A 21,981-nucleotide genomic window follows, 5' to 3' on the forward strand; every position below is an offset into this window, starting at 1 on the left:
GAGAAGAGACAGCTGGCTGTGATAGAAGTGAGGTAGCTAGGTGCAAAAGAGTACATGGCTTTTGCGCCTTTAATAGTTGCATTAAAGAGGGACTTCTACCAGGTAGTTGTCACTAAAGATGCAGCAACGCTGTCCTCTTTTGAACCTAGCCACCCTAAAGCTGCTGATTGTAGATGCCATGAAAGGGCAGCAAGTGTTTAGTTATTTAATTTATTGTTACTGTATTTTTACTGACAGGGACAGGGAAATGTATGTGTAGGATTTTCTGTCTGAGGTGCCCAAGGGACCAGCCTTGAGTAACGTGCATCGGTTATGCTGAGGGATGGTGAATGGCCCATGATCACCTAGTGAACTTTGTGGCTGAGTGGGGATTTGAAGCTGGGTTTCTACTGTCCCAGTCTGACATGCTCAACTAGGTATGGGGAGCCTGTTGTTGGACTCTGATTTCTCTCAGCCCCAGATAATGGTCAGGGATGGTAAGAATTCAAGAACAATGTGGTGGGGTGCCCACACTAATTCTCTGAATGCACACAATACACCTTGATCTTGCAAAGGAGATCTACATCAGGAAGGCGGTTTTTGTCTGTGCAGCAAACACAGCTGTGGGGTTTACATTGCGATCTAAGGTCCATTGAACTGGGTGAGTAGTGTCACATCCACACGGTTACATGCAAAGTGCTCTTAAACCATTTTGACAGCCCTGGGAACCTTAGCTTGTTAAGGATGCCCTGGATTGTAGCTTGATTGAGGGGTGTGTGTGTAAGGTCTCTTAACAATCCTCAGTGTCTTTAACAGACTACAGTCCCCAGGATCCTTTGGGGGAAGCCATGTCTTGTTAAAGTGGCATAATAGTGCTTTAATGTATGGTATGTGGGTGTGATTCTTTTGATGGATACAAAAGGACTCATGTTTTGATCCTAGGGACTCAGCTACATTAGTAAAAAAAAAAAAGCATTTAAAATGCATTATAACACTGTGACACCACATGGTGCTGTGGAGTTCAATCCTCGGCAATGTGATTTCTCATTATTATTATTATTATTTAATGTATTTTTATTAAAGATTTTCTTGATTTACAGAAGTATGTGTAATGTGTCTCTCTCGTATTTTTTCCATGTAACATTTTTACAAATCAGTTTCATTTGTTGAGACATTAGGAAGAAAAGGGGGAGAGGGGTGGGGTGGGGAGATGGGTGGGGTCGGGTGGCAATGTTTCTATATTACTTTCTATATGTAGGGTTTGGTGTCAGCATTGCTTGTGCAGGTTCTCTGCTGTTAACTTGTCTTCCTTTGGTGGTGAGAGAGGTTGGGGTTGGCCTAGGGTGTGGTTGTTTGTTTGTTATTGGCTGTGGTGATCTTTGTTTCCATGTGTGAGTGGGGTGGGTGGGTGTTTTGGATCAGGTTAGCCATATTGATTTGTATGCTGTTGGTGGATTATTGACGTCTTGTTGGGCTGTGTATGTGATAAAGGGGAGCCATACCAGGGGAAAGGCGTCTTCTTCTGTTTGTCCCCGTGTCAGTTTCAGTTTATTGGTTAATTTTTCTAGTAAGGCTGTTTCCCATAGTATTTGGTACCATAGGTCCATGCTTACTCCTGACAGGTCTCTCCAGTGTCTGGCTATGGTGTTTCTGGCTGCTGAAAGTAGGTGGGTTATGAGTTCTTTGTGGTGTAAATGGGCATTATTGTCTTGGAAGATGTTTAGTAGGGCCAATTCTGGGGTGATTTCTAATACTTGCTTAGTTATTTTACATATTTCTCGTATGGCTGTTGTCCAGAATAGTTGGATTTTGAGGCACTCCCACGACATGTGGAGGTATGTGCCTGTGGAGGTGCACCCTCTCCAGCATTTTGGTGAGGTTCCTGGGCGTATTAGCGCTAGTTTTCTTGGTGTTAGGTACCACCTGTAGGTGATTTCTCATTATGAGCTTTACAATGCGTTTTCCTGAAATGTTTTTTTGATGTTTTTTTGATCCAGCCTAAGTCACTAGCTGTGCAAGTAGTGCTGGCTCAAAGCTGGGCTGTCATAAAGCATTCCTGTTTTCTCCTTTGCAGCGCCGAGGAAGTAAGAAAGGCTCCGTGGACATTGAGAAGATCACCTGCGTGGAGACTGTGGCTCCAGAGAACAATCCTCCACCAGAACGGCGCATCCCGGTAATGAAGCACTAATGCGCCTTCATTCCAGACAGGATGTTCTTGCTCTCAGCAGCCACACGATTCACCTGCTAAGCATATGCATGCATGCCGTTTGGGGGGAGGGGAATGCCACACTGTTTTTCAGTGCTCCACAGTTACATCAAATTGCCATCCAGGGAGAGTGCCCTAAACCAGCTGTGACATGTCTCCTTGTGGTCAGTGGAGGGTCCATATCCATACCCACAAGGGAGGCCACAGAATAGTGGACCAACACAGATACCTGCATTTTGGGATTCCCCCTGAAGGAGTATTTCATGGGTCTTGGGGCTGTCAGGGCGAAGTCCTGGAGTTCCAAATGTATCACTGGTATTAGCTGCTTGTGAGGGTCAATGTAGGAGCATAGCTGAGTGAGCAGAGCATTTGCTTTGCATGCAGAAGGTCCCAGGTCCCTGGAGTCTCCAGATAGGACTGGGAAAGATCCTTCTCATGGCCCTTCAGTGTTAGACCTGCATGAGGAACCTCAGGTATAGGGGCCAATTGGAACACCCCCCTGATTCCCTCCCTGGCCCTGGACGGAATGCATCCTTGGACTCTGATAATTCCTCTTGTGTGAATGGAGGGCAGGGATTAGAAGGTGTATGGAGAAGCTAGCTTACTTTACAAAGGTAAAATGTATATTTGTTGCTTTGCCCCCTGTTATAAGAAAAAAATACCTGCTCCTTTTCCTTTATGGGGTATTCCAGAGCCCATATAGAGTCCTTAAGTGGGTTCCCTATCGGTAGGAAAAATAACAGAGGTCAACCAGAGTATATTGAGAAGCAAAGCAGCTAGTAAACCTAATCTTTATTCAAGGAACTGTTGCAACAGGGTCCCCACTCACCACACGCAGACCACCCCCCTAAAACATCAGGCGTACATCACAGAAGTAGGTAGTCTACAGCAGCTGAGGCGGTCTACAGCAGAAATCCTGTTTGCTAGGATACCTGATAATGGTCACTGACTGCATTACCTGGGCAGCCTGGCCATTCTTTTGTGATGGTTGATACTTTAGTTCCTGAATCCAGGCCACAGGCTCACGCTATTCATACACAAATGTGCCCTTAAGACAGGATTTGCAAGCAAAAAGACAATGGGAAGGCTTTCCCCATTTGCCTCCCTTGCTGCAGAGGAGTATTTGAGGTCATTGGGAGAGTCAAAATGGCTTCAGGATTGTTCTCCTGTACTATTTAAGACACATGGTCCATATATTTAGATATGTGTGCATTTATGAATATTTATTTTCTATATTTGAGACCTTAAAATTTAAGCAACACCCACTTTCACCTTCCCGCAGTTTCCTGGACGTGAGTTTTGGTGTGTAGGGGAAACATTTCTAATGTACTAATCTCCCATCTATTTCACATCACACAGAGAAAAGGAGAAGATCTAAGCGAGACAGACATCATAGAGAGGTTCCCCTATCCTTTCCAGGTGAGCTGTTTTTCCTGTTAGCCACCCCATCATAGACAGTTGGGTCACATGTTCCAGACTCAAGAGAATGTGTCTGTACCTGCCTTGTCTCTTACTTTATTGCCCTTAATGACTCCCAGAATCTGTTGCTTTAGTCCTCCACCATCCTGCCCCATGGTCAAGCCACAGGTACAGCTAAAACATTATCAGGTACATTTATACAAAAAAAAAAAAACAACGAAAGAATTTGTTGGCAGGATGGTTTCAGCTCAAAATGCCTTTAAACAGGGCTACTCTGGACTTAAGGGACGCGGGTGGCGCTGTGGGTTAAACCACTGAGCCTAGGACTTGCCAATCAGAAGGTCGGCGGTTCGAATCCCCGCGATGGGGTGAGCTCCCGTTGCTCAGTCCCTGCTCCTGCCAACCTAGTAGTTCGAAAGCACGTCAAAGTACAAGTAGATAAATAGGTACTGCTCCGGCGGGAAGGTAAACGGCATTTCCGTGCGCTGCTCTCGTTCGCCAGAAGCGGCTTTGTCATGCTGGCCACATGACCCGGAAACTGTATGCCGGCTCCCTCGGCCAATAAAGCGAGATGAGCGCCGCAACCCCAGAGTCGGCCACGACTGGACCTAATGGTCAGGGGTTCCTTTACTTTTACCTTACTCTGGACTTAATAGTCTTACAGTGACGGACCTACATTTCTGGGGCCCTGAATGTTGAACTGCCGCAAGGCGCTCCTTCACAACCAGCAGCGAGGTCTGGATAACTGCTGTTATCTTCTTCAATGGGGTTGTTCCACGACAGATCACCACACCTGTACAACATCTGTGCTACTGATGGTCAAGCTTAGGAATGTTGAAATATATACAGTGGTACCTCTAGATGCGAACGGGATCTGTTCCGGAGCCCCGTTCGCATCTAGAGGTAAATGTAACTAGCGATGGCGTGTCTGCGCACGCACGCTTCGCTTTTTGCCACTTCTGCGCATGTGCGTGACATCATTTTGAGCGTCTGTGCATGCGCAGGCGGCGAAACCCGGAAGTAACGCGCTCCGTTACTTCTGGGTTGCCGAGGTGCGCAACTCGAACGTGCTCAACTCGAAGCATATTTAACCCAAGGTATGACTGTACAACAAAAAATGAATAGGTTGAGTCATGCCACTCAAATTGGGTCTAGTGGACCAAAAAATTTTAAGCAATGTGGACCAAAGTCACTTCTGGGGCCCCTCCAGGAATTGGGACCCTGAAGCTTAAGCGTCATCGTCTTATGCTCCTCTTCCCTGGCTAAAACTGCACACACACCATATATTTAAAGAACACAGCCCAAGAGTCCTGGGAACTATAGTTTGCCAAGGGTTTGGGGAACTAGTTCTGTAAGGGGTAAACCACAATCCCTAGGATTCTTGGGGGTGGGGTGGGGAGTCAAATGCTTTAAATGTGTGGTGTGTGCATGCAGACTTTCAGACCATTGGTCTTTGTAGTCCAGTACTGTCAGTTTAGGTTTCTCTGTTTCTCATTTACCTGGTTTTAAATCCAGTTCTCCATGTTGCCACAGCAATTTGCATTTAAAAAAATCCTTTCCAATATTTTCAGTGAGAGTTCCTCCTAAGATACATTTTTGGCTGAAATTTTGATTAAAATGCTTTTGTGTGTGCGCGCGCAAAAATGCATTTTTGTATCTTATTTTCATGACAGTATGGATTTTGTTTGTACTTTCCCCTTATGAATGCTTTTTTTGTATGCATTGTTTGGTTGGATAACTCCATCAAAAATTTCGGAAGGATGCAACTTTCAAAGGGCAATTGCGTTTCAGTTATCCTATTGGTTTACCAAGCATGAATCACATCATTTCTCTTTACGTTCACATAAAATCCTATTTCTTTCTCCCATCCCTTCTTTCAATAAGTAGTAAACCAGCCATGGTACATTTAAGAATCCCCTGCAATTATTGGTTTCTTGGACATCTGCCTCAGACTCCCATATTGATATGACACTATTGTCTGTGTACAATGTGTTTGTGGCTCTCATCTGTGCTGCTCTGACTCTGTCCCACTAGGTGGTGTATGATGAAGGGCCCCTCTATGTCTTCTCTCCAACAGAGGAGTTGAGGAGCCGCTGGATTCACCAGTTGAAAAATGGTAAGTCTCTCTCTAGTAGTTAAAATCTAGATATTTTAAATAGGAACAATATTTTGCAGGAAGGATTCAGGTGGAAAATTAGATTTGCACACTTGAAATGAATTAAAGCAATCCGCTGCCCTTTTGCAACAAAGCCACTTAAAAGCAGACACACACAGCTGACTTTCTGCTCTTAGGAAAGTGATGGCGAAGCACCCTGAAAAGTGTGAGAAGAATGAATATTAACAAGAAGGCATATAAATGCCCTGTAAGCAAATCAGGATGAATTCCAGATGAATGCTTACTGTTGTATAACTTCCCTGCAGACAAATCAGAATGAGTGGCCTGTAACAGGGTTTCAAGCTGTTTCTGGACTACAATTCCCATCATCCCTGACCACTGGTCCTGCTAGCTAGGGATGATGGAAGTTGTAGTCTGAAAACAGCTGGAGACACAAGTTTGGGAAACCCTTCGCTATATAGACCAGACATAGTCTAACCTCTGTGTACGCTATGCGGAAGCAAATCTGGATGAATGTTTAATAAACAGGTCATCTAGAGGAGCAGTAGCCTGGGGAGAAATTGCTTTTTGCATGGATGACAACCTGATTACAAGTAAAGTCATTACATGCTTCCTTCCAATAATCTTATTTAACTAAGGTTCACACAGGTTCCTTGTTCTGGAGTGCCCTTATAACGCAAAAAACAATAGATTCCTTTCTCCAACAACCCTGGCAGTCTTACCTTTTAAAAATTTGTCTCACCTGATATATATCAACATGTCAAGCTTTTTACACAGTAAGGCCACTACTACTACTACTACTACTACTACTACTACTACTACTACTACTACTAATTTATTATTTATACCCCGCCCATCTGGCTGGGTTTCCCCAGCCACTCTGGGCGGTTTCCAGCAGAATATTAAAATACAATGATTCATCCAGTATTAAAAGCTTCCCTAAATGAGGCTGCCTTTGGATGTCTTCTAAAAGTCTAATAGTTGTTTGTTTGTTTCTTTGACATCTGATGGGAGGATGTTCCACAGAGTGGGCACCACTACCGAGAACCCCTGACCATTAGGTCCAGTCGTGGCCGACTCTGAGGTTGCGGCGCTCACCTCGCTTTATTGGCCGAGGGAGCTGGTGTACGGCTTCCGGGTCACGTGGCCAGCATGACTAAGCCACTTCTGGCAAACCAGAGTAGCGCACGGAAATGCCGTTTACCTTCCTGCTTGAGCAGTACCTATTTATCTACTTGCACCTTGACGTGCTTTTGAACTGCTAGGTTGGCAGGAGCAGGGACCGAGCAACGGGAGCTCACCCCATCACGAGGATTCGAACTGCCGACCTTCTGATCGGCAAGTCCTAGGCTCTGTGGTTTAACCCACAGCACCACCCGAGTCCCCTTTATAGGTTAGGTAGGTGGTAAAGCCTTGACCAGGGTTGGCACAAAGATTGAGGGTGCCCTGACAAAAATTCCCTCTAGGACTCGCCCAGCACTATCCTGATGCCCCCCAAAATAATCTTACAAAGGGGCAGAGAGGTGAGTGGTGGGGATTGGCGATGAGTATCAGGCCGTGCCAGGGATGGGTGCATGTTTTTAATGTGCCATAAGACTCTTCCTCTTCAGGCCAAGATTAAGCAAATGGACCATTTGAGGAGATTAACATTGCTTGCTTCTTTTTAACCTGATTGGCCACATTTGAATCATCATATATCGGTTTACTAAAGCGTGATGTGAATGTACCCCCTTTTTTTTTGCCCACACATGCAAGCCCTTCACTTCCTCCTTCACCTAAGCTGGCAAGCAAGCCAGGAAGTTCTCGTTGACAGTTGTTTCCTGTTTCATCCGAATTGGGAAACTATGGCTAGCAGCTCTGGAGAAAGCCAAGATATTGAACCAACTTCAAACCGAGTTTCAATATCCAGGTTTTTTGTTTTGTTTTCTGAAACTGTTTACCATCACTCAAACAAGATCAGAAACTATAGTAACCCTTCCTTCCTGCTGCAGTGATCTGCTACAACGCCAACCTGGTGCAGAAATATCATCCCTGCTTCTGGACTGACGGACAATACCTCTGCTGCTCCCAGACAGCTAAAATGGCCATGGGCTGCCAGATTCTGGGAGGCAAGAGTAGAAGTAAGAATTCACTTCGGCTTTTTTTATGCTTATCTTTCCTTGTAGTTTGTATATGTTAGTACACTTCATCTTTGCTTAAAGCCAGGAGGAGGAACCTGTTGCACTCCAGATATTTGTACTACAACCCCCCCCCCTCATTCCTGACCACTAACCATTCTGGCTGGGGCTGATGGGAGCTGGAGTCCACAACCTTGTTTTTTTGGGGGGGGAGGGCAGGTACAGGTTCTCCAGTCCTGATTGAAATGATAGAAACCTCCACCTCACCTCTGCTTCATTTGTGAATGGGGCAGTGTTATGTACTGAGTTGAATAGGATCCAAAATGCAGCAGTCTGATTGGTCCTAGAACAACAGGATCCAAAATGCAGCAGTCTGATTGGTCCTAGAACAATAGGATTCAGAATGTAGCAGTCTGATTGGTCCTAGAACAATGCAGCAGTATGAATGGTCTGCAGGAGCCACCCAATCCGGCTCCAGATGGAAGTGAATCCACAACCTGATTGGCCTACAGGAGAGTTCCGGAATTAGCCAATCACGTGCAGCCCATTGTGTAAATAATGTATATAAAGCAGATAATTTGAGGGGACTTTTATTCCTCCTCACCACTATGAGCTGAATAAAGAGCATGAAATCCACTCTCGACTCCAAGTATATTTTAGGCAGACACATATTTAAGATACATATGCCTGTTTTGTCATGTCTAGTTTGGCATATTTGGTCTAGTTTCAGGGCGTAGAACCAGAAAGCTGGCTAGAAATGCATGTGCTCCTAATCATCTGGTGGGGGTCTAAAGCATTCCTGAAAACAGATAATCAGATTAATAACAGAAGAGTTCTGGGTCATTTGACCAAAGATCTACCTAGCCTCCAACAGATCCTGAGTGGAGTAGACGGTAGCATAGGAAGTTACCTATTGCTCCATCTACCTCAGTGCAGTCCACACTGACTGGCAGCAGCTGACAGGGTTTCGGCAGTAGTCTCTCCCAGCCCTACTTGATGGGCTGCTGTGAGAGTGGAGTGCTGGACTAGGTGGACCTTTGGCCTGATTCACCAAGGCTCTCCTGAGGTCTAAATCTTAAAGCAACCACCAGCCTGAGGGTTGAACTTGAGTTCTTCTGCAGGCAGATGCTTCACTGCTGAGCTAGCAGGAAGTTGTTGCCGCCCATCATGCCTTGCTTGTGGCATGACGTTGGCGACGGCAGTGATGATGAACAACAAGGATAGCAACAACATGGTCTCTAGTAATCAGATGTGTGTTACCTCTGAATCACCTCTGGTATGTGATATGAGCATAGAAAGCTTCCTTCTTTGTCCACTTTGCCTGATTAGCCTCTAAACCTATTTCAGACTTCTCCTTCCAGATGTTTTGGGCCACAACTTCCATAAGCCCCAGTTGGTTGATTCAGAACATTTGGAGACCAGGAAGGCTGTTCAGCTCAGGCTGGTGGCAGCTTGTCAGTAGAGGACTTTTCTCACTTGCTCTTAAGAGCAACCTCCCTAACAAAGCAAGGCCTTATAACCCTTTCAACTGGAGTGCTCTCCCCTGCCCTGCTATAGTAGTTCACTACTTTCGAAGCGTGCTGTGTGCGAGTCTGCGGAAGGCAGTCTTCACTTGTGAATAGGGATTTGCCAGGGGTTGAGGACCTCCAGCCTGCAGTTCAGTCTCAGCCCATCAGGGGGTGCAATTTAGACTGTGAAGCCTTTTCTCCTAAACCACCCCACTCAATCAGCTGATTGGACTGCCCACCTACCAGTCTCCAAGCATCAGATGATTGAGTTGGTTCATGGGGTGGGGAGATAAATATCTGCCCTGCCAGACTGAAAAGATCCCCCATCTTTGGGACAGACAGAACATCCTCAGTCTGTCCTGTCTTATTTTCGCCGGCACTCTTTTATAGTTCCATTCCATCCTATTTCATGCTGATTTTTGGAAACAGTGCATGAAAAATTATTATTTAAATTGTACTGTTTTTATAAGCATTATTGTCTGCATCCCCCCTCCCACAAATGCTATTTTTCAGGGCTTTTTCAGTGCACTTTCATCATCATCATCATCATCATCATCAATTTATAATTTATACTCTGCCCATCTGACGGGTTTCCCTAGCCACTCTGGGTGGCTTTCATCAGAATGAATGATAATAATAATAATAATAATAATAATAATAATAATAATAATAATAATAGCAATAAAACATCAGACATTAAAAACTTCCCTGAACTTCCCTTCAGATGTCTTCTAAAAGTCAGATAGTTGTTTATTTCCTCGACATCTGATGGGAGTGCATCCCACAGGGCGGGCGCCACTACTGAGAAGGCCCTCTGCCTGGTTCCCTGTAACTTCACTTCTCGCAGTGAGGGAACCACCAGAAGGCCTTCGGCGCTGGACCTCAGTGTCTGGGCTGAACGATGGGAGTGGAGACGCTCCTTCAGATATACTGGACTGATGTCATTTAGGGCTTTAAAGGTCAGCACCAACACTTTGAATTGTGCTCGGAAACATACTGGGAGCCAGTGTAGGTCTTTCAGGACCGGTGTTATGTGGTCTCGGCAGCCACTCCCAGTCACCAGTCTAGCTGCCAGAGATCACTGACCAGCGCAACCAAGGCAGTTTCACATAAAATACACATTTTATATGCATTTTAACTGTAAAAGATGTGGTTTTGGCTGCGTGACGAAGAATTTCTCTCTCTATTCCTACTGGAGATGCACTTTAAATGCCCTGCTTTCCTCTAATTGAAGGTTTCAGAAGCGGCCGTTGTCTTCTCAAGCCTGACAAGCCTCTACCACCAACTCCAGAGGAGAACAAGGTATGAGCAGCCAGGATTTGCAATTTTTGTGGTGGGTGGGTGGGTTGCACCTTGGGGCAGAGACAGGACCAATCCTAGCCTTCCAACTGGCCTATTTTGGCCCATGAAGCCATTTCCCCCAAACCACACTAACTTTTTATCACTTGTGACATCATCTGATGGGCAGGAGGGTGGGATTCATTTCTGCCTTGGTTGCACATACCTGTTCTTATACCCAAAGCAGCAGGATTTCGCTGTTCCTTCACCCACTCATCAGCTGACCAGTACGGCAAGGTGGGGGGAGTTAAATCCTACTGAGAACAGACATACCCAGCCAAAGCAAAGGACCATGTAGCGGGGCCTTCTTGGTAGTGGCACCCACCCTGTGGAATGCCCTCCCATCTGATTTAAAGAAGATAAGTAACTATACAACCTTTACAAGATATCTGAAAGCAGCCCAGGACAGGGAAGTTTCTAATGTTTAATGTTTTATTGTGTTTTTGCATTATTTTTTTGTTATTAATGTTTTTGGAAGTCACCCAGAGTGGCTGGGACAACCTAACCAGATGGGTGGGGTACAATTATTAATTATTAATTAAATAATAATAATAATAATAATAATAATAATAATAATAATAATAGCAGTTCTTTTTTTTTTTTTTTGCAGGCAAGAGGTTCTCCTCCTGCTTGCAGCCATGCTTACACATTGCAGGCTTTTTTTCTTCCTCCCCACCACCTGATAGGGAGCAGAAAAACAAGGCTTTGTCAATCCTCTACTTGGTTGTTGTGCCCACCTGTCAGAGTTGGCCCGCCAGAAAGGTTCTCCACCACTGTATTAGGGGTAGGCAGCATAGTGCTGTTGAACTCCCAACTCCCATCAACCACAGGCAGAACGGCCAATAGCCAAGGGTGATGGGAGTTGTAGTCCAGCAACATTGTTCTCTGTGTGTGTGTTTCACACGTTCCTTCCACCTGTTTTTTTTTAAAAGTTTGTTTATTTTCATTTGTAACAATTAAACATTTCAACAAAGAAAATGAAACAGTTCTAACATATCAATCTTCGACTTCCCAGACTTCCCTCCTCCACTTTCTGCGGTTCCATTAATTTATTTTCTTTCTTTTTCCCTGCATATCCCAATTAACTCTATTCTTTTCCCCTCATCTAATTCATATATGTTTTAGGAACTGCAAGTTTTTACAACAATCCTGCTAATGTCTTGTTTGCAACATATCTGTAAATATTCAATAAACCATTTCCATTCCTTACTAAAAAAAGTTTATTGTCTTGATTTCTTATTCTTCTGGTAAGTTTTGCCATTTCTGCAAGTCCATTAGTTTCCGTAACCATTCTTCTCTCATCGGGACTGCTTTCCATCAAGTTCCCTCCACCTGTGATAGGTGCTGAAAGAGGTATCCTGAAAGTCTCATTCTTTTCTTATTTCCTCTCTGAACACTGGCAAAGATGATGAAGAAGCAGTTGCCCCCTGAACCAGTGCCTGGTGGGCAGTCTAGGATGAGGAAAGTCGTGGCTCTCTATGACTATCTCCCCATGACTGAACAGGACCTGGAGCTGCAAAAGGGCGAAGAGTACATTGTCCTGGAGGAGAGCAATGAGTCCTGGTGGAGAGCACAAGACCAGAACGGGTAAGAGACCCAACACAGACAGTAGGGGGGAGAACAGTGCAAGGCCACTGCCAGGAGCCCACCCTCCACTTGCACACCCCCTGTCCCACAGGTGGAGATGAGGGGGAAAGTAGATTTAATTATCATTTAAAGGTGAACCTAACTAATTCACATAAGTAATTTCGTTGTCCCCGAGAGGGGGCAATGACAATAAAGATATTATTATTATTATTATTATTATTATTATTATTATTATTATTATTATTATTATTTTATTATTTTCCGGAGTGGGGTGGGAATATATGAGAACGGAGTCGGCTGTCCTTCGAAATGTGCACTTCTCATAATTTTGCTGTGCAGATTTGCAGCCAAGTAACATGTTCAAGAATGCATCTACTGGGATAAAGTGTGCATAAACATGCATTTACTAGTGAAGACAGAAATTGCTTTGCAAAAAATGTACCTCTTAGGGAAAATTCAATACAAAACATGTGTATGGTAGGAGAAAATGTATGGTGCTTGTCATGGACTGGTTGGGTGCAGAGGAATGTCCTGGGAGGAACCAGCTGAGGAACCTCCAAGGGAAGAAGGCTCAGAGCCCGGAGAGTGGTGGTGGGGCAACAATGAGTGGCCACAGGGGAAAGGATTGGGAAGAGGAGGTGTTGGAAGCTGAAGAGGTAACAGGGCTTAGTGAGCAGGGAGAGTCTGTGGCAGAGAGCAGTCCAGAATCAGAAGCTGGAGCAGGAGGATGGAAAGAGGGATGTTAAGAGGCAGAGATTAGTCAGGCTGGTGAAGAGTCACAGGTGTTTCTCTCTCCTGATGTGACAAGCTCCCGTCTCTCCTGGTCTCCCAGAACTAGGCAAGGCGTGAAGAGAGGAGAGGTTGGCTGCCATAGGTGCAGTCTCTGGTTGTTTGGGGAAAGCCCTGGAGAGGAGGGGACAGGCAGCTGTGAGAAGTTGGGGACTTTCACTCTCGGCAACTGATTTTCATGGAAGACCACCAGGAATGAGCTGCTCTTCTCATTGGGCCTGGCACTCAACAACAACAACAACAAAAATTTATTATTTCTACCCCGCCCATCTGGCTGGGTTTCCCCAGCCACTCTGGGTGGCTTTCAACAGAACATTAAAAACAGAATAAAGCTTGAAACGTTAAAAACTTCCCTAAACAGGGCTGCCTTCAGATGTCTTCTAAAAATCGGATAGTTGTTTATTTCCTTGACATCTGATGGGAGGGCATCCCACAGGGCGGGCGCCACTACCGAGAAGGCCCTCTGCCTGTTCCTTGTAACCTCACTTCTTGCAGAGAGGGAACTGCCAGAAGGCCCTCGGAGCTGGACCTCAGTGTCTGGGCTGAACAATGAGGGTGGAGGTGCTCCTTCAGGTATACTGGGCCGAGTCTGTGGAGATTGTGTTTTTGCTAATAAAGAGCTGGACTTTCAGCTGAGCCAAAGCATTTGAGCCTGGGATCTTCTGCATGCAAAGTCAGTGCCCTTCCACTGAGCTACAGCCCTTTTTTCTTGGGTTCCTCTCAGTTGCATAGGGAGTGGCTCATGGTGTTGTTGTTTTCTTTCGCCCTACAGGAAAGAAGGCTACATTCCCAGCAACTATGTCACAGAAACAAAAGATTCTCTGGAGATGTATGAGTGAGTTTCCTTGGAACTGTGGGCCTGAGGGCAGAAGTTAAATGTTATGAGAAAAACATAAGAATATCTGTCCCTTTGTATTTGTAGTAAGATACATTCTTGAGTCTGGAATGGGGGTAGTGATGAGGGGGGGAAATGTGTTTGGTGAACTTACCAAATCTACAAATCGAGAACCAAGCAACAGCTCTCCTTCAAAATTCACACTTCTACAAATTTTATTATGCCATTCTTCAACCAAAGAATGCACACTAAAATTGTGTATAATCATGAAAAGCTCGTGTAGACATAGTGGATAATACACAAAAATGCATTCTATTGGGTGGTGGGAACGACTTGCAAAATGTTTATCCTAGGCAGAATTGCATATACAGTGGTACCTCGGGTTAAGTACTTAATTCGCTCCGGAGGTCCGTACTTAACCTGAAACTGTTCTTAACCTGAAGCACCACTTTAGCTAATGGGGCCTCCTGCTGCCGCCACGCCGCCAGAGCATGATTTCTGTTCTCATCCTGAAGCAAAGTTCTTAACCTGAAGCACTATTTCTGGGTTAGCGGAGTCTGTAACCTGAAGTGTATGTAACCTGAAGCGTATGTAACCCAAGGTACCACTGTAGTAGGAGATAAGCATACACAGGATTTTTTTTTTTAAATCACAAATATATGCAGAAATGGGGCAAACCAAATTTCTGATTAGAAAAAATAGAACAGGAGAAACCAAAATTGACAACGTTGTCTATTCCTCTGCAGTGTTTCATATTTGTAGTAGAGAACCGGTGCCTGGGAAGAGGAGGGCCCTGTCATTTCTGCCTTCTGAGTCTTTTTTGCAAATGCCTCCCATTCTAACCCATTTTTCATCACACCCCCACACCCCTGCTAACAGGCCGGGGAAAGCAGAAATATGGCAAAGGGGGAACTGGCGTCAAGGGAGAATTGATTTCATGGGGGAGAATCGATGGGAGCAGGAGCGGTTAAGCATCTGTCTCATTTTCCTGACAGCTCATCTCTTACAAAATACTTCCATTGCCCCCAGATTTGCAACCTTGGAGAACACACATTTGCCAAGGTACCTAGTAATCTGCCCTGATTGGGTGGGAAATGTTTGAGCTTTATGTTAACATTTCACCCCAAATGTAGAGGTTCACCACCTACCACCTCCCAGCCCTCTTCTTTGCAGTTCCTCCCTGGCAAATATTATGTCATGTTTCAGGTGGTATTTGAAAAACATAACTAGAAGGCAAGCAGAGGAACTGCTGAAGCAAGAGGTGAGTGTATAAGTACTTCCTTTCTTCTTTCCTTCCTCTTTCACTGTGAGAGTTAAATTATAAAGTCAGCAGATAATATTAAAAATGCCCAAACATGTATATCTGCCTATATACATAAAAATGTAAGGCAGTCATCATGCTGCAGTTCCATGGGCATGCCAACTTCCAGTGCAACAACAGAATGTCTGGCTGGCAGGTGAGTAAACAATGTGGATGGCAGGCGGCCCAGGGGAGCTATTTTACTGAGTGAGGGAAGCACTTCAGAGAGTGACGTCCTCTTTTCCATTAAACACGGCTGTTGAGAGGTGTAACAGAGCAGGCAAGGCACTTCAGAGAGTAGTTTGGCAATCAGCTCTGTGCAGTGCCTCTGTTAAACAGTTCACCTGGGTTGCCTGCCATCCAGGCTACTTGCTCACCTTCTTGCCATTTTGTTGTCATGCTGGCTGTAGACCAGATCCCATGGTGAGTGTATGCAAAGCATGAGAAAGGGGGGAAAACAACTACTAACTACTAACCCACTTCCTTCAAAAAAGTAAAAGAAGAAGAAAACCCCGGGGGGGGGGATTGTTACGCCTTTTATATCAATCAGTAATGGGACCAGGGGGTTGGATCTTTCCATTCCAATTTTCCATCAGTGTTATCTTTCATGTGGGCATCTTGGGGTGGGGGATGGGGGGAAATGAGCAACAGGGACCTTTCCAAAAATGTGGTTCCACACTTATGAGCTTTTGAATACACTTCATTGTCTTTTTGCCAAAACATGTTAAGCCCTCACTTTTGTTTAGGTTAAAGGTAAGGGGACCCCTGACCATTAGGTCCAGTCGTGACCTACTCTGGGGTTGCGGCGCTCATCTCGCTTTATTAGCCGAGGGAGCCGGCATACAGCTTCTGGGTCATGTGGCCAGCATGACTAAGCCGCTTCTGGCGAACCAGAGCAGCACACGGAAACGCCGTTTACCTTCCCGCTGGAGCGGTACCTATTTATCTACTTGCACTTTGATGTGCTTTCAAACTGCTAGGTTGGCAGGAGCAGGGACCGAGCAACAGGAGCTCACCCCGTTGTGGGGATTTGAATGGCTGACCTTCTGATTGGCAAGTCCTAGGCTCTGTGGTTTAACCCACAGCGCCACCTGCATCCCTTGTTTAGGTTACATAGCTGCTTTTCTACCACCCTAATCAAAATGGCAAGGTGTCTGTGAGTCTTTATCAAAAGCAGCAAAAACTGCACACAAAAGTTTAAGCAGATTCTGCAGGAGAGACCGTTCTGCTGCCTTTATAAAACATACCCTAGCATATGGAATTGATGCATATGTAGGCCTAGCAAGACTCAGATTAACCTCCTCTTCCATTACCTATGGCTTCAGTGATGGGGGAGGCACTTTACAGATTATTTTGTCAAATTGCTATTGAAGTGTTTCTTCTGACCCTCTTTTAAAAGGGGTTGGGGCAAGCTGTGGGGGGCGGGGATTTGCAAACGGGAATTTTGGCCAAGCTGTGAGGGGATAGATGAGGAGGTGGGAGATTTGTAAAGGAAGGGAGGGCAAAGACTGAGGATGCATTGGTAGGGTCAAAACACTAGATATCGCTTCTTCAGAGTCAAGGACCTGCAGGTCCCTGAACCCGCTGCAGTTCGCACTAGGCACATGGTGCTTCTTGCAGCTTACTTCAAAGATCACTCCTCATTCTCCACCCCCACCCTGCACATGAAATGTTAATGATGTCACCTGCTTCCAAATTTCAGGGCAAAGATGGTGGCTTCATTGTCCGAGACTCCATCAGCAATACAGGAAAATATACAGTCTCTGTGTTTGGCAAGTCATCTGGGTAAGTGTGGCCTGCTGATGTGGGAACAAGATGACCACACATTACACTAGTCCTCAGTAAAAACCTCAACAGTAGGACAGATATGAGGACGAGCCCCAGATGGAGGATAACATCTGTTCTAGCCTGATCCTGCTGCAACCTGCTAGTTGCTTGTGACCCTCCTCTTCCCTCTGCCTGGCCCCTGATACCCCCCTGTACCTTCACAACAATAGATGAAGAGGAGAGAGATAATGAATGGAAGATGGGTGAATGGGGTGCATGCTTGTGTCTATGAGTACCTGCTGGAGGTATGTGTGTAATTATATTGGGGATGTGGGGTTTGTGTGCATGAGGAAGATGGAATGGATGGATGGATGATGAAAGGGAGAAAAAGGGGTGTCCCTACGCACTTTGGGCTTTGACCCTGCCTAGTACTTGACTCCTGGGGGAATGTGCCCTTTGACTCAATGGATGCTGGTTCATTAGCACACTTGAGAATACTGCCCCACCCACCTCAGTTTCATATTTTGCAACTTTCCTCAGAAAATAGGGACATTCTGTTCGAGTCAGTACCTGACCTGCTCTCATCTGCCTACCTTATTACCTACAACCAGTCAAAGTGTGGCTTTGCTTGTCATTGGCTCTGGCTCCACATATAGCTGCCACCGCTTTGGCTTCAGAAAAGGCTGCTCAGCCCTGTGCTGCCTTGCTTGTCCCATCCATCCTTCTCATGTTATTGCTCTTAACTTGTTGCGCAGCAGTGGTTGAAATCCATCAATGGCATTCCCTGGAATTATCGGTTTTCCTTTAGTCACACCTTAGGAGTCATGAACTCCAGAATTCATCTTTACCATACTGGTCACCAATCCACAATTGATTTCACAGGGACCCCCAGGGGATGATCCGCCATTACGTTGTGTGCTCCACACCCCAAAACCAGTATTTTCTGGCAGAGAAGCACCTCTTCAACACCATCCCAGAGTTGATCAACTACCACCAACACAATGCAGCAGGTGAGGAATGAAATGGTTGAGGCACAAATATACTTGCCGACTTTTACGATGGAGGTGGGCGTGGGGGAAGGGGAGAGATAAATGCCAACAGCTTGATAAAGGCAAAGAAGGTCAACAACGTATTTTAATTTATTACCTGTCCTTTGCCCTAAGATCCCAGGGCAGGTCAAAACAATTTAAAATGCAGTTTAAAACTGTTTAAAAACTTATAATTAAAAAATGCAAACACAAAAAAGAGTGTGGCTTTTGAAAATAAATGTTTACAGAGTATAAAGAGGTAGAAAGAGCTCCTACCCCTCAGAGGTTTCTCCCAACATTTGACTGAAATCTGTCCCACTGCAATTTGCACCTGTTGTGTTTTCTCCTGTCCTCTCAAACAACAAGTTTCTTCCATCACCAGTTATTTGAAGACAGTTATGCTTTCCCCTCATCTTCTATTCTCCAAATGAAACATGCACAACTCTTTCAACCATTCCCCTTTGGGCTTGGTTTCCAGATATCGCCTCATCCAAGTCACTGACCTCTAGATATACTCTATTCTGTCAATGCCTGCATACACACCATACATTTAAAGCACATGACTTCTCTCAAAGAATCCTAAGAACTGTAGTTTGTTAAGGGGACAAAGAAGTGTGGCTGCATACAGACTATACCTTCAAAGCACATTCATAGGACATGCTTTCCCTCAGATACCTCTTGACAAGGTAGTTTACCCCTCACAGATATATAATTCCCAGCAACCTTTAGCAAATCGCAGCGCCTAGAACTCTTTGGTGGGAGGGTTGTGCTTTAAAGGTAATGTATGTGCATAACTTGTAGCTGCACAAGGAGTAAACTATAGTTCTCATGATTCTTTGAGGGAAGCAATGTGTTTTAAATGTATGGGGGTGTGCACAGCCAGTGTCCTTAAAATGTGGTACTCAGATCTTGACACCGTATTCCTGATGTGGCCTGATCAGCACAGGATAGAACCAAGCTATTACTTCTCATGTATTGCACACTATGCTTCTGTTTACACAGCCTAAGATTGCATTAGCATAACTTACACAAGCTGCGCAATTTTGGGCTTGTCATCTTGATGCTGAATTTGGATATCTTTAGCATAGAATATATACAGCTCTGTTTATAATATACATGGTAATACAATTTATATTGCTTTGCATCTATATTATTATGAACGCACTACTTCAAAATATAATTGTTTTGATGCACCCTAGGGCTTATTTCCAGACTGAAGTACCCTGTGTCATCGCAACAGAGAACCGCTCCTTCCACGGCAGGACTTGGATATGGTAATATTTGAATGCTCTTCATTTGGGATTTATCTGTATGTTGCACCTTCACCTTTACTGTCTTTCTCTTGCTCCCCTGCAGTGAAAGTGGGCTTGGGATAGGTGAACCAAACAGCTGCTCTTGCTGCTTTCCCCTCTGTATTAGCAGTGGGAAATGTGTTTCCCTCTGCATGTTGTTTGACTACATTTCCCAGCATCCCTGAGCTTTAGCCATGCTGACTAGGACTGATGGGAGCTGGAGTCCACAAGTTGCCCAGCCCAGTTCTAAGAATCCTTCTTCCCACAATGATTCACACATCACACTGTGCTTTGTGTTGATTCTAGGGGCATGGGAGATTGATCCAAAGGACCTAACATTCCTCAAGGAGCTGGGGACAGGGCAATTTGGGGTGGTGAAGCACGGGAAATGGAGAGGTCAGCATGATGTAGCAGTGAAGATGATCAAGGAAGGCTCCATGTCAGAGGATGCATTCATCGAAGAAGCCAAAGTCATGATGTGAGTAGCAAATAACTTTATATTCGTCTCTTTGTCTGTCTCTCTTTTTCTGGGTAGATTCTTATTTCTTCTGTGATAGGGATGGGGTACATTGAGAACACTGGGCTACAAGTCCCTGGGGTGGTGGAAGTTAGAGCCCAGTAACATCTGCAAGGCCACAGTTTTCCTATCCCTGCTTAACTGATGATACCAAGAATTAAGAGCACGTCTATTTATTGAGCAGTCTTTGTGGTTAGCTACCACAAAGATTGCGCAGAGGTTTGGATATATATGGTAAATTGAGCATCAAGTCTGGTTTGTTTGTGGGGTAGTTATAAGTCAATAATCATTCATCCTGATTTCCCTGTGCAGTGGTTTTGCATCTTCCCTGTCATTCCACACATTTGGGTACATTCCACCGTCACTTTCTTAAACTGCAAAATGTCTTTCTTTTAGTAAGGAGGATTTGTTGCTTCAGGATGAAAGAGGACTTTTATGCATTTTTAACTTTGCAAACTGAAACGTCCTTGTACTGAATACTGACAGTCTGAAGGTACCCTAAATCTGCTGCATGAAAAGCATGTGCTGAGAGACTGAAAGGGAACCAAAGGAGCATTTAGCCCACCCCCTCCTGTCAAATCTCCCGTTTATTGGTTCCTACACAGGCACAGCTACTACAGCCAGAGTCATCACCCCAAATGACTCAAATCAAAACACACAAAGATATCCAGTCTTTTTGAAAACCACAAGGATACAGAACCTGTTCTCCTCTAGATGTCACTGGACTTCAGCTCCCATCAGCCCAAGCCAACATGGCCAGTGGCCAAGGATAATGGGAACTACAGTGGTACCTCGGGTTACATACACTTCAGGTTACAGACGCTTCAGTTTACAGACTCTGCTAACCCAGAAATAGTACCTCAGGTTAAGAACTTTGCTTCAGGATGAGAACAGAAATTGCGCGGCGGTGGCGTGGTGGCAGCCAGAGGCCCCATTGGCTAAAGTGGTGCTTCAGGTTAAGAACAGTTTCAGGTTAAGAACAGACCTCTGGAACGAATTAAGTACATAACCAGAGGCACCACTGTATAGTCTGTCAACATCTGGAGGGCAACAGGTTCCCCATCCTGGAAATAGCAGAACATGGTTGTTGTTTTTAGCATTTACTTGTGCTCTTGTGGAGAATAATAATAATGGAAAATGGGAAGGTCCATAGCCCAGTGACAGAATATTTGCTTTCATGGCAGAATACCCCCATGGTAACTCCCAAGTAGAGCTAACAGAGACACCTGTCTCAAATTATCTAGAGCCACTGCCAGTCTTCGTAGAGAATTCTGAGGTAATAAATGGACCAATGATGATTTTTCTTCCCCTAGAGTACTGTGGAGAATCTCAAGAGGCAGCTCTCCATTCTGCCACCAAGTCACTGGGAATCACAAGTGGGAAGAGTGCTGTTGTACTCACATCCTACTTTTAGGGCTTCCCAGAGACATCCTGTTGGTCAGGATGCTGGACTAGATGAGCCCTTGGCCCAATCCAGCAAGCCTCTTCTTATGATGTTTTCTCACTCCAGGAACCTCTCACATGAGAAGCTAGTGCAGCTATTTGGAGTCTGCACGAAGGAGAGGCCAATACTGATCGTCACCGAGTACCTCTCCAAAGGTTGCCTCTTGACTTACCTGCGGGACACTCGGCGGTCCCTCCAGGGCACGGAGCTTCTAGAGATGTGCAAGGATGTCTGCGAGGCCATGGGGTACCTGGAATCCAAGCAGTTCCTGCACAGAGACCTGGTAGGCGATTGCTTTTCAACTGCTCCATATACCCCTGCCATCTGAAGTAAATTGGGGTGTGTCTGTGTGTGCCTAATAGGGAGAGGACCTCCTTGTTAGTAGCACCCTGGCTATGGAATAACTTCCCCAGAGAAGAGCACCTGCTTGTTGCTTGAGCTCTTTTCCTCACATTTTGAACAGAATGTATAATTTTTTTTACACAAATCTGGCCTCTCAGTGCTGTGAACCAAGTCTTATTTTATCATCTCTGCTGCTGATTGGAAAAGTGGAACATAGGAAACTTCATTTTACCCACTCAGACCACTGGCCCATGCAGCTCTATGTTATCTACACTGATTGGCAGCAGCTCTCCAGTGTTTCAGGTGGGGGACACGCCCTGCCCTATCTGGAGGTGCTGGGGACTGATCCTGAGACCTTCTGCATACAAAGCAGATGCTCTACCACTGAGCAATGGCC

General features: G+C 45.2%; 1 protein-coding gene and 1 long non-coding RNA gene across 4 annotated transcripts in view; one reads left to right on the top strand and one right to left on the bottom strand.

Moving 5' to 3' along the window:
* BTK (Bruton tyrosine kinase) overlaps window positions 1–21,981 on the top strand; it is a 38,931-nt gene that overhangs the window by 11,130 nt on the left and 5,820 nt on the right. For all 3 annotated transcript variants that reach the window (XM_077922785.1, XM_077922787.1, XM_077922786.1), the window contains 13 exons: window positions 2,054–2,152; window positions 3,545–3,604; window positions 5,639–5,720; window positions 7,712–7,840; window positions 10,580–10,647; window positions 12,089–12,270; window positions 13,832–13,894; window positions 15,101–15,155; window positions 16,897–16,979; window positions 17,844–17,971; window positions 19,189–19,263; window positions 19,588–19,759; window positions 21,309–21,525. In XM_077922785.1, coding sequence (XP_077778911.1) covers window positions 2,054–2,152; window positions 3,545–3,604; window positions 5,639–5,720; window positions 7,712–7,840; window positions 10,580–10,647; window positions 12,089–12,270; window positions 13,832–13,894; window positions 15,101–15,155; window positions 16,897–16,979; window positions 17,844–17,971; window positions 19,189–19,263; window positions 19,588–19,759; window positions 21,309–21,525 — 1,413 coding nt within the window. The remainder of the gene's footprint in view (window positions 1–2,053; window positions 2,153–3,544; window positions 3,605–5,638; window positions 5,721–7,711; window positions 7,841–10,579; window positions 10,648–12,088; window positions 12,271–13,831; window positions 13,895–15,100; window positions 15,156–16,896; window positions 16,980–17,843; window positions 17,972–19,188; window positions 19,264–19,587; window positions 19,760–21,308; window positions 21,526–21,981) is intronic.
* Window positions 11,890–21,550, bottom strand: LOC114589274 (uncharacterized). Its single transcript, XR_013391457.1, has 2 exons — window positions 21,415–21,550; window positions 11,890–12,243 (listed from the first exon to the last, which is right to left on the bottom strand). It is a non-coding gene; the product is annotated as an uncharacterized LOC114589274 (long non-coding RNA).

The sequence above is a fragment of the Podarcis muralis genome, chromosome Z (genome assembly GCF_964188315.1).
Source record: "Podarcis muralis chromosome Z, rPodMur119.hap1.1, whole genome shotgun sequence".
Classification (NCBI taxonomy): domain Eukaryota; kingdom Metazoa; phylum Chordata; class Lepidosauria; order Squamata; family Lacertidae; genus Podarcis; species Podarcis muralis.